The sequence below is a fragment of the Meleagris gallopavo genome, chromosome 1 (assembly GCF_905368555.1).
Source record: "Meleagris gallopavo chromosome 1, MGAL_WU_HG_1.1, whole genome shotgun sequence".
NCBI lineage: Eukaryota > Metazoa > Chordata > Aves > Galliformes > Phasianidae > Meleagris > Meleagris gallopavo.
In genome coordinates, this window is record NC_139404.1 from 160386310 (window position 1) to 160403611 (window position 17302).

The 17302-nt window shown below is 35.7% G+C and overlaps 1 protein-coding gene across 4 annotated transcripts in view; it reads left to right on the forward strand.

The window, feature by feature from the left end:
• Positions 1 to 11527, forward strand: part of DIAPH3 (diaphanous related formin 3) — a 234552-nt gene extending 223025 nt beyond the window's left edge. For 3 of the 4 annotated variants that reach the window (XM_085215773.1, XM_085215772.1, XM_085215775.1), the window contains one exon: positions 8861 to 11527. In XM_085215773.1, coding sequence (XP_085071899.1) covers positions 8861 to 9117 — 257 coding nt within the window. In that variant the 3' untranslated portion in view covers positions 9118 to 11527. Of the gene's footprint in view, positions 1 to 5126; positions 5173 to 8860 lie in introns of all 4 variants that reach the window. The other variant, XM_085215776.1, reaches the window with a different exon arrangement.
• The last annotated feature ends 5775 nt before the right edge of the window (positions 11528 to 17302 follow it).

Here is a 17302-nt window from a genome sequence, read left to right on the forward strand (position 1 = left end):
TAGGAAAAAAGTGCAACAGATGATGAAAGAATTTTTCCCATTAGTTAGATATGGCACTACAAAATACTTGTGCTCTACCTTCAATATTTCAGCCTGTCAGTACTCTGATTGCTGATATAGGAGTGGAGATGGAAATTTGGGCTAAAACAAGGATATACAAATAGTATGCTTTTGTATCAGTAATTAGAATGCTTAGTATCTTTGTAAAGCTTTCATATCAGGAATAGTGAATAAGAAGAGGATAAAGTCAAGAGTTTGACATTAAATTCTAAAGGCATAGTTGGTTTTTGCAAAACATTTATGCTAAATTAATAAATACTTAACAAGCAACAGTTCCATTTAGAACTGCAGTGATTGGAATCTCATAAATATCAGGTCATTCTTTAAGATGTTTTTTCTTCTTTGGATTTGTTGAGATTTTATTTTTCAGAGATCTGAGGATTCCCAATGCTCTTTTTGTTGTGGAGTGGGGGCAGAGAGAGAGTCAGTTCACAACAATTGAGAAAACATTGCAACAATTTTTGTGTTTCTTTTCCATTTATTTTCCTCAACACATTACTTATCATTACACACTGCAGCTGCCAGAAGCTTTCCTTTGATGCCAGCAGTGTTTATGCATATTCCTTAAATTCAGTATCAAAGTGTAGCTTGTATTCATCTATCTATAGGTAGATACCACACAAAAGTGTTTGAAAACTAAATGGATCTTCTGTTCAAAACCATCAATTTAGTATGAGATCTTCATAAATTATCAGAGTATTATCAGAGTATAGCTTATAAAATATAAATATGGAGCTTATATAAATATGTACCTCTATGTACTTTGTCAAAGATCACCAACACCAACTTGAAATGGTCAACTACAATATGCTTCTATACAGAGTAGAAAGCCTAGTAATGAATCACATTTCAGAAATTTAGAACAACTCAGATATGTTAATCACAGAACATTATAATTTCCTGACTGTTTCCTTTTCTGAGGAAATGTTTGTACCTATTTGTTTGCATGTTTGTACCTTGGAAGAAATCCCATAAACACCTCGCTTGAATAAGATGTCAGCCACTGGCTGAAAGCATACTGTCACTAAGCCTCATTTATGAGAATGAGATAGGATCAAGATTCATCTTTTCACCTTCTCTACATAAGTAAGATTAATTTATTGCTTACTAATACTAGAGTTACACAAAATTATTCATCCATTCCCTGATTAAGAAACTTGCTTTTTTTTTTTTTTTTTTTTTTTTAAAGAATGATTGAAACCATGTGCTCTAAAAATCAGTAGTGATCATAAAGTAGGTTTCAAGTTTGGATTTGGAAGTTTCCATTTTGCAGTGTCCTAGAAACTACCAAATGTACCTTAATTTATGGAAAAATGCATGAGAACAAAACAAGATCCACTGTAATGCAGAGTGAAATTAGGGAAGAGGCTAAACCCATAAGACTGAATTAGCCATCATGCACTTTCAGAGGTTTCCTTCCTCACTTATATAAAAAGTTTGTGTGAATTTTGTCAGCAGTTTGATAACAATTGTTTTTGTTTCCACTTGACAGACACTCAAGACTTGCATTTAAATCATTGCAACTTAAATTTGCATTTCTTGTAATGAAAGTCATTGCCATATTAGATTAAATTAAAAACAGAAATTGTTTCCACACATCTCAGTGGAAATGCAAGGTGCATTTGGAAGAAGTAGGGATAAGATTGAATGGACTGATCAGCAAGAACTAGTTTTTGGGAAGATGTAGATAAGCAAGAGGTTAAAACAGTTTGGAAAGGCTTTGCTTTAGGAACAGGTAAAAGGAGCTGTTCAGCACAGTTCATTTCTTCCCAAATTAGTTTGCTCAGAGTTTATAATTGATTTGCATTGAAATTTAGTTTCTATAAATCCTCTATCCTAGTCTCACTTAGTTCTGACATACTCTCTTCTTGCCTCTGAAATGAACACAAAAACTATATTCGGTGTTTCTGAAAACTTAGGGAATCTCATCTAAACTGAAATATTGATTAATGTTTATTCCTTGCATTTCACACTTTTTAATAAAACACTAGAACAGCTACATCAATTAAATGTATGTTTTTATATTTATTTAATCCTTGAAGGCTCAGTAACACTCTTCTGTGCCTCATCAATTCTTTTCTGCTTTGGATTAAGTCAAGTTGTGAACATTTAGCATGAAATATTATGGTCTAAGAAATTTCTTATCAAAGATCGTTTAAGTACAGCTAACACTTCTTTAGGTGCTAGGGTTAGTGCTGCAGGGTATAGATGAAATAAGTCATGGCAACACACAGCACTCTTTTAACATTTTGGGGATTTTCTTCCATCTTACCCTTGCCAGTCACAGAAATTGTTGAAAAAATAGAAAACTAATAAAAAATGGCAATAAAATGTATTTTAAGTATTTTTCATTACACTATCCAGCAAGGAGATGATAGAACATTTTTTATGAGTCATGTTGTGTAATAGGCATGTGCCTCTAGCTATTGCAGTCCTTCCTATTACATCTAAATTTTGCTTCTGGAAGGTAAAGCAGGCTTTTAAGGAAGAGAATTAGCTGTTGTGACGTTCTAACACCAGTGTCGAGGAATGGATTTCAGAGCACTAACTTTGGGCTGTATAAATGATTTTAAGGAAATAAGGGTGCCTGACAAAAATCTAAGGCTCACATATGTGTAGTACCTTAAGATGTAATAGGGATGGAGGGCCAGTGCAGTATATAAGACTCCCCATTTCCTCCTGCTGTGGTTAACCCAGCAGATAGCTGAACACTACATGGTTGTTTCCTCACTCTTCTCACATTCCTAGTGGAATGGGGGAGAGAATCAGAAAAAAAAAAAAAAAAAAAAGCAGAATTTGTGGGTTGGGATAAAACTATAGACTAAGATAGAAAAATCAGTAAAGGATAATAGTTATGTCTGTATAAATAAATATAACAAGTGATGCACAATCAATTCCTCACCACCCCGTGACCAATGCCCAGCTGGCCCCCAAAGCAGTGGAGAAGAGCCAAATGAACTCCTGCCCCTTTCAAAACTCCTTCCACATGATGGTGTAGAATATTCCTTAGGCCAAATGGTGTGGAATATCCCTTTGGTCAGTTTAAGTCAGCTAACTTAATTCTGTTTTCTCCCAGCTGATTGGGCCCTTCGCTAAGAATGGCCTTGATTCTGTACAATGCTGCTTAGGAGCAACTATCAACATCAGTGTGTTATCAACATTGTTTTTCTCCTAGACCAAAACATAGTATCATACCAGACAATGAAGAAAAATCCATCCCAGGTGAAATAATGACACTTACTTGAGAAGGAAACAGGAATTAATTTTCGTTTTGCCCTTTCTGATAGTACAAAAGCCAAGAGTTTGGTATGTGGAAGTTCAAAATCACAATTTTGAATAGCGGAGTTTTTTTCTGCTGTTGTGCTGGGAAGCCACATGGGTACGACGTGAACACGATTCAGTACCTTTTCCCTGACTTTCAGTTTCACTCATCAGGGACAGGGAACAAAGGTCAAAGTATGACACCACGCTGAGGAGCCAGTGATGAGGGCTGTTACTTTCACCAAGCCAAAACCATCTGACATGGGGGCATGTCCCTAGAACATTTACTAGCAAAGGCAAGACGTGATTCATTATGTAAAAATAATTTGCATTGGTGATAAGGGTGATGTATAAGTGTTGTCTGAAGAAAATCTGTCAGCATAGACATAGCTTCAAGAATACAATATAGCACGTGGAACACAAGCCAAAGAGATCAGAAATACTGCACTGAATCTTTGAGCAATTTTCCTTGTTAACTCGGTAAAAGATGTAATGAGACTATAACTGCAATCGTTCTTGCCTATATTACGATTTTATCATGCCCCACATTGAGATGTATGACTGTAATACAAGCTTATAATGCCATGTAATGTCGTTCTCTTTATTGTATTTACAGCTTTATTTTCCAATCAGTGTACAAGTATTTACATAAAAACTAAATATGTCCTTAGTACCAAGACTTTTACTGAGAGACTGTGCAATGAAATAAAGCTTTTCAAAGTACATTTTTATTTAAAATATTTATTACCGGCTTTAGAAAAATCTATGTCTCAACTTCAGTAAGTCTCTTGAAATCATTTTTGTTCACCATTAAAGGTAATATATAACAGCATTAGGCAGGATTTAAAAATCTCCAACCGATCGTATTTTGTTTCCCCAGGTTCACAGCAGGCAAGTCTCACATTTCTGATTTTTTTGGTCACATATTATTGCACAGTTTCATTTTTTTCTGATTATAAAGTGTGTAGCCTTTAATAGATCATAAGTTATCCTACGCTAGGACACAATTTAAACTAAGGAAAACTATTAAGCACAATTTTCAATCACAATCACATAATTGTAGGGATTGGAAGGGACCTCTAGAGATCATCTAGTCCAACTCCCCTGCCAAAGCAATCTCCCTAGACCAGGTTGCACAGGTAAGCATCCAGGCAGGTTTTGAATGTCTCCAGGGAAGGAGACAGTCTCTTTGGGCAGCCTGTTCCAGTGCTCCATCACTCCTCTGCGCACATTTGTGCAGAACTTCCTATACTTCCTGAACATTGCCATTAATGAAGTAATTTTAGAAGACTTATCTCTAGATGATAGTAGCTATTTAGCCCCAGGTTACATGAATACAATTTTGAAATGTTTTTGATTAACAGCAGTATTCAGGAAATTCACATCTGGAAAAACTGAATTTTAATAGGTCTGAAGATGCCAAGGATCTACAATAAGATAAGATCTGAACACTTAGACTTCAGTAGATTACAATGCGATCTCTATCTTACCTGAGTCTCAAAGCATTCATTAGTGGTAAAGTCAAAAATATTATGGGTAAATGTTTTCTCAATATTGTCTTTAGAAACCTTAATTGTGAAATCAAAGTTTTTATTGTTGTTGTTTTGTTTTTTTAATTTTCATCTTCGTAGTGATTATTGACATATGTGAGTGATGGTTATTGATTTCTCAGAGTGGCCAAATATTAGAAACATCAGTCTTATGGACCGTAACTACTTCCGATGTATACAGCTAATTAATAACTTCTGTCTTTAATCAGTGATTTTTAATGTCTGATTTCTTTTTTGTCTTGCTGCTGCATGAAGGTAGAGCTTGCTACAGTAGGTGGACAAGTAGTGCATCTTCATCAATGTAAGCTTTTTTATTCACAAGACTTCATGTAGATGTGCTTCTCCATGAGTAGTTTTCTTTTAACTGCTTTTAATATTATTCTTTTCAATTCACATTTTATTTGAAACAAGATGTATAGTGTGTAAATGCATTTATTTTACTCTGTACGCTGTCTCAAATGGAGTTTTCAAATATAGTTTCACATATAGTTTTGGTTTCAGATAAAAGCACAAAATAAATTAATAAATGATCGTGGTGTAATGGTTCAAAGTAGTTTAAAAAAACCCTGTTAATTCTGACTGGTTTATGGATCTCCTGTAGATTGCTATAGAAAGGAAAGTATTGAAAGTGTGGTCCATTGTCCATTAGCCACTTTCTTGCTACTGCAGACAGCCATATGAAATATCTTTTCAGGAACAGATTAAATTGCTCCTCATAACTGATCATGCTTTTTTTTTTCCTCTCTTTATTGTATGTGTATTCCAGAACTTCCTTACTCTGATGGTTCAAAGCATTCCAGTCTCTAAAAGAAATATAGTAATGATTATTGATTCTTATGCTTAATTTGTCAGCTGATTTGGACATGGAGCTTTTCCTGATTATAAGTAGAGTGTGGAGTGGATTGGATACCAAATCACCAAAGCATGGAAGCTTTGATTCAATGTGTGAAGCAGTACAGGTTGTTGCAGTTTGGGGTTGACACTAATTACTGCTTTATTAAAATAAAATACTGGCGAAGTAGAAATTATTTCTAAGGAATTAGTGTGAGTTTCTCCTTTTATTATTACTAATTCCTAACTAGTTTTAAACTTTTACTTAAACGGTAGTAATTCTTCACTCTGATAAAAAGAATAGTTCTTTGGATACATATTTACCAAAGTGAAATCTTGGACTACAAGTAAGTATGTGTGCTTTCTGAACCAGGTCCAGCAGCAAAGTTTAGTGTTTCTGAATAGGATTCCTAACAGCCAGTTCACTGCGCTGGTAATTGCCTACAGCCAAATCTGCTAATACTGAGTTTGCACGTAGGCATATAGAAAACCTTCCTTAATTGAAAGAACAAGGTGCCACCTGATTTAGGAAGCATCTGAAGCAACTTTAAGATGATAGAACTGGATTCAGATAGCGTATGTAAATGACTGAAGCAAAAATGTTCTCATTTCCTAGGATGTGTGTTAATCACTAGAATTAAGCACTATGTATTAAGGACATGACTATGTGATTGTTTCAAGGAATTGTGGCTTCTTCCCTGCACAACAAGCAAACTGAGGACTACTCACATAAATTGACTAGTTGTTAAGGCACTTCCTAATGCCATTACCTGTCTTTGCAGGAAGGGAAGGACACTGGTCTTACAAGTTGACTCTGTTCATAGAATCACAGAATGGCTTGGATTGGAAGTGACCCCAAGGATCATGAAGTTTCAAATCCCCTGCTACAGGCAGGGCCAACAACCTCCATATCTGGTACTAGATCAGGTTGCCCAGGGCCCCATCTAGCCTGACCTTGAATGTCTCCAGGGATGGAGCATCCACAACCTCTCTGGGCAGCCTGTTCCAGCACCTCACTACTCTCTGTGAAGAACTTCCCCCTGACATCCAATCTAAACCTTCCCTCCTTGAGCTTAAAACCATTCCCCCTTGTCCTATGACTATCTGCCCTTGTAAAAAGTTGATTCCCATTTTTATAATCCCCCTTTAAATATGGGAAGGCTGCAATGAGGTCTCCTCACAGCCTTCTCTTCTCCAGGTTGAATAATCCCAGCTCCCTGAGCCTGTCTTCGTAGAGGAGGTGCTCCAGCCCTCTGTTCACTAGCATATGCCAAGAAAGTCATGATTATCAATGCCATTGCTGCTGTTTTAAGGGAAAAGAAAAAAAAAAAAAGAAGAAGAAAAAAAAAATCACAACAAACTATCCTCAGCTTTACTCAGTCACTTACACAATTTCAGGTTGTAAGTAGCAAGTTATGAGAGACATCTTTCCACAAGTCTAGATTGGAGTTTTGAAGTGGGATGACACTGTAGATCAATTCCAACATCTATTGTTTCTTAGCAGTTAACTTGAAGCAGTTCCTCGCTTAGACATTTTGCTTTTCTAAGTTGCTTAAGTCATAGTATGAGAAAGTGGGGAAAATGTTGAAGCATCAGTGCATTAGTATTCACTACATCTTTTACAGAGTGTAGTTCTTCATACTTATTTGATCTTTGTGCTTGACTATTCTGGGGTAAGGATTCCAGCGAACTGCCAAGCAGTTGGAACTTGAGTGTTAGTACACATCTACACCTAATCTTTGACTCTGGCATTTTATCTTTTGCTTTAAAATGTATTGATTTTCAAAACACTTGTTTTTCCCACACTCTTTTAACACAATCTAATCAAAAACAGCTACAATGCAGCTTAAATTTTGTGTATTGATACAAATGGCATGCTTTTCACACAGCTTGTAAATATGTGAATCAATAAATGTAAGCATTTAAGCAGAATGAGATATTTTAATTTATATGATGGGTTTATTATGTGTAATTATGAAGATGTGTTCATCCCCAATCTTTGGCCTTCTGTGATACAGGAAATCTGAAATGTATGTTGCTGCATCTTCAGGGCAAATTATTTTCACATTTTTATACAAAATAGAAATTAGTTTTCTATTAGTTTTACTTAGTTTTTCGACTAAGTGAAAAAAATCAGCTATCATCAAAATTTAATTAAGAATTATTTATCTGCTCTAGAAGATGATAGAAAGGCATTTATTTTCCTCCACTTCCCAAAAGGTGATTGTGCCTGAGATTGTCCAAGAAAGTGTGTAAAATCCTCATCCATCACTGGAAGCCTCTGGTCAGGGAATGACAGTGCAGTAAATATCTTCAGCAGCTGCCTTTTAATGTACAAGCTGTTTTTGGTAGGAATTTTCAGCTCTCACATAAAACACACTGTCATGAGTGACTGCCTGTGCTCCAAAGTCATTACTATTGGGATGATGGAACATCTTTCAGAGAATAACCAAAAAAACTTTAAATGTCATGTCAAGTTTGTTGAAGCCATTTTCAAGCCTTGTTCAAGGTTACATGAATATTGAGTATGCCTGTTTTTAAAAAGTTTGAGATCTATGAGAGGGACTCTTCAGATGCTGTTACATGAATACTGGGGCTGCGTGCAGGGAGGAAATCTGTCTGTTAATACACGTCAGCCCAGCAGAGCTGAATCTGAACCAAGTAAAGCTTCCTCTGACAGTTAATACCAATGATATTTAGCAAAAAGTAGCAGATTCTTAAAATTGCTTGGCTGCCTAAATAATAAATAAGAATTGTTACAATGGAAATAGATTTTTTTATATTTCAAAATTTGATCAATTAAAAAATATGTAGGAAATTTAATTATGCAGATAAAAGTTTGGAAGCCATTGTGAAGTGCTGAGTAGTGTTTTTGCTTTGACTCAAGTGAGAAAGAAGGATCGTGTCAGTCTCTGTTCTTGATTTTATGGGAAATATGGATGCTAATCTAATAAAGTTGTGTAAAGTCTGCATCACTTCCAGGAGACCAGCCTGCCACTTTTTTCTTCATTGTTCTTGACTCTTTGAACATCATTAATCTTTTTAATGTGTCATCTGCATGTGAAATTTTCTCTTGTCAAGAGATGTTTTTAAATTACAGAATATTGAAACTGAGTATTTTATATTGAGATGAAATTTATTTGTTTTATCTTTCACAGAGAACCAGAAAGCACAACTAGAGAAGTCATGTTCACACCACAATATCAGCTTAAACTCGACAAGAAGCCCAGTCACCAAAGAGGCCACTTATGATGTGGAAACAAGTTCTATGGCATGGAACAAGGCTGCTGGCAGAAAGGAAGCCTGTAACAGAGAAGGCAACAAAGAAAGGAAAACAGAACGTAATGGGTCCCCTTCTAAGGGAGAAACCATTCCAGAGGTAGAAGCTCTCCTGGCAAGGCTGCGAGCACTATAGAATGTAAAGGATTAAATCAAAGCTTTAAAACAAACTATAATAGATAGCTTGAAAAGATACACTAATTTTCCATTATTGACATTACGTACTTCTGAGTTCCAAATGTCTCTATGTATTAATACTCTACTTCCAAACTCCACAGCACCAGACTGTTGTCTTTCTTCTCATTAAAAAGACTTTTTCTTATGCCTTTATCTACTGAGACTACAAAAAAATATCAGCAGAAACAAATAATACATTATTCCAAGTCACAATCATTTTATTCAAGAAACTGCTGACCATATGTTTTGAGAACTCCTCAAAATAGGTGTATCTCATTAATATTGTTAGATCACCATGCCTGGGAATAAGGGAATGCAAGAAAAGTAGTCTTATGTTTTCCACTGCAATTTCTGTTCTGAAAAGATATTAGTACCTAAAAGGTGTTATTACAGCAACATTTGCAATTGTAGTAATGGGAAATGTGTATCACATAAGTTTTTCAGACATGTTCCAGTATGAGTTCATTGAAGAGCTCCAAAGTTCCCTTAATCATATATGCTTTTACAAAATGGAAATCCATGGAGAGTAAACAGAAAAATCTATGCAGATTATATACTTTATGTGTGAATAATATATTGTTCCTCTTAATCTTAGTTATGCCGATTATATCAAGATAATATATATATATATAATTTCTGTGAATGCAATGTTTTGCAATTGTATCTGTAGTGGGCAAAAGGTCTTTCTCTACAGTTATTTACCAATGTCATTTTTTAATCTTTTCACATGTGAGTTAATATGTTTCTACAAAAGGAACATATAATGGAAAAGGTTTCTGCAATTGGTTTTTCACAAACTCATTTTCCAGTAGCCCATAAAGTCTTATTTGCTGGCACAATAGGAAACTTGCACATAATTGCATCTCTTTTATCGCACTGTCATTGTACATTGTTACATGTTCACTATCATATTTATTAATTGCACATCATAAAGAGTTGCTACCTATGTTACCAAGTAGGAAGCTACTATTAGTATCTTTGCTCCATTATTTAAAACTTCCTTATTATTAGAGTGTATTAAGTATCTAATATCTTTCTTCTAAATTACTCTATTTTTCTTTACAAAACACTGAAAAACATGTCTTTCAATAAGAGTCAGTTATGAAACCAGTGTTTCAGTGCTTCAGTGCTTTTTATATCCTTGTTTAAGTTGCCTTCTTACTTTCTGCACTAAACATTAATAAAGTTAATTAGAACTCTGAAATTGGGCCTGTTTATACATACTGCATGAAGTGTTTTTCAGCCATCATGGGAATCAATCTCGTGTTTCTGAGGCTGTTGTAACCATCATTATATACTCTAATTACATTTCCTGCATTAGCTTTTGAAAAATAGAAAATATGAAGAGAAGCCAGGGAAAGATGCAGGGAAATTCTATCAGACCATCATTTATTCAGTGCTGCTTGCAAAACAATGGACAGGGGTGTCAAACAAGGCTGTCTTTTGGTGCCTTTTAGTGAGTGAACAGCAACTGCTAATCTCATAAAAACTAAAGTGTGCGTCACGCTGGAGTTAACAATGTCCTCTCCAGTCACTACAGTAAGTTGCAAGCCATAATTGTGCATAATGCAACTGTTGCTAAAGTACCACTACAATCTTCTGCACCTTGTCAGCTGTGAAGGCTTACTACACATGGTACCATTCAAATTGCAGCCGACAGAGTACAGTACGCTTGACTAAATAAAACTAAATAAAATATATTTTGAAGAAAGAAAAATACAGTTGCTGAAGACGTGCTAGAATAAAAGGGCTGGGAGTGGAGAACTATCTCTGAAATACGAATGTGATGGCCAGCTGAATGAAGGTGGATGTGCAAACTCATTTTCACTAACAGTTTCGTTACGTTTGTTCATTTGAGTAAGTGGGTAAGAGTCCACATCAGAAAACTGACAGTTCAGGACACCAGTGTGTCATTTTCCAAGCAAATCAAATTAATGAAGCTACCTAGTAGAATGTTCAATAATCAAAGAGCTCCTAGCAGCCTAGCATCTTCTGATTTAAAAGTAAATATCTACTTTTAAAACTATAGATCTTAAGCCATCTTTTGTACAGGCCGAGAAGCTCTAAGGAATGCATTCCAGGATTTTTGGTCCTTGTTAGATGTTGTGTTTCTGAATTCATTTCATACTTCTTTATAAGTAAACAATTAAGATATTTTGAATAGAAAAAATACATACATGGCTTAATGGATTCAAATAACAATAACCTTGAGAATATTATGTCTGTACTCCATTATTATGCTCTTATGCTTCTATTAAAATGTAAAACTCGGCTTCTAAATTGTATGGGGTAAATTGTTTTAATTCACTTAATTCATTAATTGAGTTTAAAATTTAAAGCTAAATAAATGTTTTAAAAATTAATGCAGACTTTTAATGCTGTGTGCTAGTTATTTTTAGTAGGACATTTTTAGTAAGTATCAAGCCTACCTCCTGATTTATAGGATTGAAGCGAAGGTTTCACATTAAGTGAAAAACCCTCTGTTTCTGTAATTCACACCTGAAGATTAAATCCCTATTAAAAAAAAAAAAAAAGCTTCCTGCTATCTTCAGACATAACAGTTCAAAGAAAAGCATTTGAGAGATCTTGTGGGGTATACTCCACTGCTGATTCCTTACTTGAGCAGCATACAGCAGGCAAAAACAGCAGGGGCTTTTCTTGCCAGTAAGCTGTAAATGTCTAACACATTTTTGATACTTCACATTCATTTGGGATGACTTTTCATTTACTTCAGTAAAAGAATTTTGATTATTTCATCAATTTTTAGTTTATGTATACATCGGATTATTCATGGCAGTGGTCTAAATTCATACATAAATAATTCTAATGGCTTGACCTTCTCAAGATATTAATGTTTGCTATCAGTTTCCTCAAGCTATATGCAACCAAGCTTGACATCTGGCTTATGGACCATAGGTGATATAGTAGTACATGTGAACACAGAAGGAAAAATGATGGTAGTGACTTTATTACCAAACAGTACAGTGGCACTGGGAGTTGGTGGCTGTCATGGCATACAGTCCTGTTCTGAATCAAACACATCATTAACAGAGCACTGATCAGCAACCTGGAAAAACTATTTACTTTGCACTCTCCATTAATTATGACAATATTTAAAAAAAAAAAAAAAAAGTTGGAAAAAAAGTTGGAAAAAAACTCAGATGCAGCTGTTATAAGCAATTTTTCTGACAGCACTTGTCTGAAACCAATTTACATGACCAGTCCTCAGCCTAGCCCAGCCAAAGTCATACTTTCTGGACTTGAATGGGTTAATGCTGAGCAGCTTGAAGCACTGCAGCCCTTTGGGCTTCTGTAACAAAAGCTGGAAAAGAAGACATTTACTGCTAACTTCTTCTGCAGCCACTTCTAATGAGCAGGAACAAATTATAATTTTTACAATAATCTTTCCAAGCCTTACAATACTTGGTGACTATAAAACAAATGGACAAGCAGAGGTTGGTAAACCCAAAGCCACAGGACTTAAAACATTGTAATAAGAAACCAGAGTCAAGTGAAAGAGCCCAGGAAAAAAAAAAAAAAAAAAAAAAGCAAACGTGAAGACATTGTTTTCTCTAGAACAAAATAAAGCATTGCTATACTAGTTTCTGTTGTTTTAATGTGATGTGTTTGTTATATACAACTGAACTAAAGCAGAAAAATAACTTAACTTAAAAATCTGAGGAACTGCCTGTCTGGCTCACTAAATAAATTAAAAAATAATAGATGACTTGCAGCTTTTATGTTTTCAGTCTTATATTATACCAAGTTTCCTACGGGTAAGAAATGCTGAGATGATCTTCTTGTGTTAATTATACAAGAGATTAATCAGCTTTATTTAAATTATTCTGGCATGTGGTGCAAGCACCTTTTACAGTTTTACTACTTCTCATTGTGAAAGCATGCCAATAAAGCATTCTGGTCACTGTAACTCCACTGAAGAACGAATGAGAAGTGGTCCAGATAAAATTTTTCTCTCCCTTCCAGAGATAGTCATTAAGTTTGATACGTTAGCTGAGTGCATTTTAAACTCCAATGTACTTTTATTTTCCTTCAGAAGTGCAGCTTTTTCTTTTTGTGATCCATGCAATGTCATGCACTGAAGAATTATTAAGGGAAATATTTTCTGACAACGTACCAAGCAGATGACTTGCATGCAACGTCAGTCTCATATACCACGGAGGCATAACTCTTGAATGTAATCCAAAGAGAGACAGATAAGGTTTTTCATTCCACCAAAAGAAAATAGTTCCTTTCATCTAAATGAGCTTATTCCACTGCTGGTATTGGAGCTGCATTTATTTCTGGAGGGTAATATACCTCTCTTTTAAAATCTGTGTTATACTACCCAGAAAAATAAATAAATAAATAAATAAATAAATAAACAAATAAATAAATAAACAAACTATGGAAAGGCAGAATTGAGGAGACTTAGGAGCAGAGTTGATTAATGTGCTGCCTGATTTCACTTTTGGGACCTGAGACTGCATCTAGCGTGGAATGAAGCAACTGGAAAAAAATGGTCTCATCTGACATCTTTAAAGGTCATGAAGGAAATGATGGTGGGTGATCCAGAGTTGGTATGGCCACAGGTGTCTTGTCAATTTGAAGACATATATCAGAATATCCTCAGAATAGCAATATTGTTGGGCTGCTCGTTTACAATGCTCTCAAGCTATAAAGGGAAGGAAAAGTCTGACAGATAAATATGAATCCCCAAAAACCTCAGAATATTTTCTTAAATTCAAGGGTCAGTCCCGCTCCCATTCACTTTGATAGGTGAAGAAAGAGCATAAGGAGTCAGATGAGTTCACATAACACCTCTGTACAATCATACTGGGCAACGCTGCTCTTGGTAGCTATGCATGCTCACACAGAGAGGGCAGTACAGAAGGCAGTCTGTCCTCATAGTGTTTCAGGCTGCGGAGAAAGCCACTAGAATGTTGGTCAACAAATTTGAGCTCAGATTGTATGATCAGAATATAAGAGCTGCTCCAAAAGTAATGCTTCCTATTTCATTATGTTGGCCCACAATGTCAGAGATAGATGTCTGCAGTATGGCAATAGAGGTTGAACCTTCCCATTACATGTTGTTACCATGTGACAGATGGCAGCAGAGGGGTAGTCTGACAAAATGGTGTTTGATATGGACGTGCATATGAAGCAAAGGTGTGGAACTAGATTTCTCTATGCAGAAAAAAACTGCACCTAGTGATATTCATTAATGCTTGGGTCACCACTGCTGGTGCAGATTTTTATTAGCATGGCATGCAGGCTCTTCTTCATTGCTGCTGAAAGTGCATGACTAATGGTGACGACTTTGTTGAGAACTAGCATTCTGTAGTTGAGAATTTGCTCTGTCGAATAGTATTGTTTTCTTTGTACCTCTTGTAGTTTCAATGGAAATAAATAGGAGGCATTACTTTTGGAGTGACCTACATAATAATTGAAAAACAAAACGAAAAGCCAACAGTTCTACAGACACAAATACAATAAAAGACTGCCTTTGTAAATTTCAAGATGTCAAAATCGCTACGGAAGATCTGCAAAGAAAACTTGAAGTATGTCAACGTTGCAAGTCTGATGACTACATGCAAGCTACAAATTCAGAAGGACCTTTAAATCTCAATTACTTATGTTTCTTTGCTACATGCTGTTCTGTCTCTTCTTGAAATTTTCAGTGGAAAGCAAACCATAACCTTTACAGTCTATAACTGTTAGTAACAACAATAAATACAAAAACAGCTTTTGTAAAAGTGCTGCTTAATTTGTTGCATCTTAATATATGAAGATTGTTTTACATAGTTGAAAACATGCATTGCAACAAGACTCTTTCCATTAAGTAAGACAGAAATGGCAATTATGCAGTCTGTTGATCGGATTTTTTACTAATGAAGTGTACTTTCTGCTAATGGATAGGAAAGCAAAGCAGCGAAGTCAAACAAGTCACCTTGATAGTATAATGCAAGACCCATCAATTTTGCACAGGCATTCTTCAGTAATGAATCTTGGAGCACAACCCATCAACATTTCCCCTGAAAGACAACAACTGAGGTAAAGGAACCACAGTAAGTGGTTTGAAATGAAAAATGGGATAAGAGCTTTCCACTCCTTTAAAATAGGAATTGATTATGCCAAATTTATCTACAAGGTGCCTGAGCAGTGCATTAAAAATGCTTAGACAGAAAAAAATATGTTCTCATTGTGCAGTTGGTAGCACAATACCACGTTGTGCTACGACATCAGAGTAAGATAGCTAGGGCCATATCTTCATATCTTTCCTTGAATCAATGAACACCATGGACAATCAGATGCAATAGAAAGTGTGTGGTTTTTTTTTTTTTTCACTTGAGGTGTAACAGGTTCAAATCCACAGTACATATTCAATGCTGAAACCATAGGATGGCAGAGGAAAAAAGCCACTTTTTTCTCTGTCTCCTCTGCAGAGAATAGGGGGCACTCTGGTCCACAAAGAACAGAATGAGCTCTCATTAACTTCAGCCCTGAATACAATTTTCTACTTCTTGATTACCAAATCCCCAAAGAAGGATCAGAAGGTTTTATTTTTCTCGGAAATACTGCACTACAGTAAATCTTTCTACAAACTAATAAACAGTTTAAATTCAGTAGCATCTAGGTAGAGCATCAAAATCAGCAGGCAAGAACAAATTAAACTCTTCCTGTGAAATGATCCTGCACAGGATCATTGTTTCCTGTTTCCTTCCCAGTGTATTTAATACTAAATACATAAATCTGTATTAAAATAAAGATAGAATTTCTTTTAATTACATACAACTAAGAAGATAGAGTGTTCATGCTGTACCTACTACCAGGATGCTTTGATTAGCGTAGCTGTCTCACAGAATTAACATGTCCCATTATTCAATGCAAAGCAAGTCCAATATATGAACACAGATGGCCATGGTAAGGGCCTAATCCTGTGAAGTCCCCTACATGTCCTCGTAAATACTCAGCTCATCATCCTCAAATGGCACAAAGTCATTCAGAGCACAGGGTTACTACAACCTTTCAGGATCATGCCCTAATGAATAAAATATACAAAGGTGACTTGAGCAAAATCCTTTCCAACGTGCTGACAACAGTAAAATAAAATATTCCTCTTAGGACATTTTCCTGGCAGAACAGCTTGACCCTTGTATGACTGGCCTTGAGAAAAGAATGGGTAATGCTCTAACCAATTCATCCAACTGATTTTATGGCATTTTTGTTTTGCCAAATGTTGGGCATGTTGTGTAGATCACCACTGAAAAATAAAAATTGTTCATAAATGCAGCAGATGTAAAATATTAGATTGAGCTTGCACTATCTTTTTAACTTCAAGTACCTTGCATGTAAACTGTACTGTTAATTGTTTCATTTGGAAGCAAAAATATTTTATTTTACAAATCTGCCTCATACTGTACACCATGCAGTACCCCAGAAATCCAACTTTGTCCTTGACCGCTGATGAAATTTTACTATTATACAGTAATTGCTGTGTCCTGAACTCTTATCCCCCCTACAGATTTAATATTTCTCCAAAGAGAATGGTTCTTCTTAAAGTGGTATTATTTTATCCTTACAGTGCAGCTCACTAAACTTGCCTTTTGCCCCCTTGTTCTTAGACTTTAAAAGGAGACTACAGCAATCTGATAGAGCACCCACTGAGAAGAAATCAAAGGCTCTTGTTGACTTCAGAGACTGTTAGAGACAGCTCCTAAATGGAATGACTCAAAGTGCAGCTCTAGCCTGGAGGCAGCTATACAGATGGTGTTGTGGGGCTTTATTGTCTCATTGCTTCTGGCTCCAATCTGTGCAGTTTGTAAGTATAATTATTATTTTCTTGTTGCTAGCCCAATAAATATGATGCTGAATAGGCGAGTTGAGTTCTGCCTGCCTGAAATTCTAAGCAGCAAAAACAATCCTACAATCACTATTCACATTAACACCTAAGTGCTGCCAAATTCAAGGAAAGGAAAGAAAGGCTATCAATCAAGAGCAAGAATGGGTCTTGGGTACAGTCCTCATTTTCCTTAAAAGAGCCACAGCCATTAAGTCCACTCAAGAAGAGTATACATAGGATCTGCAAGGCAGCATTTCTGCTAGTGACTGAACCAACTGAAGGACAAAGCAACAGGCAAGCCATT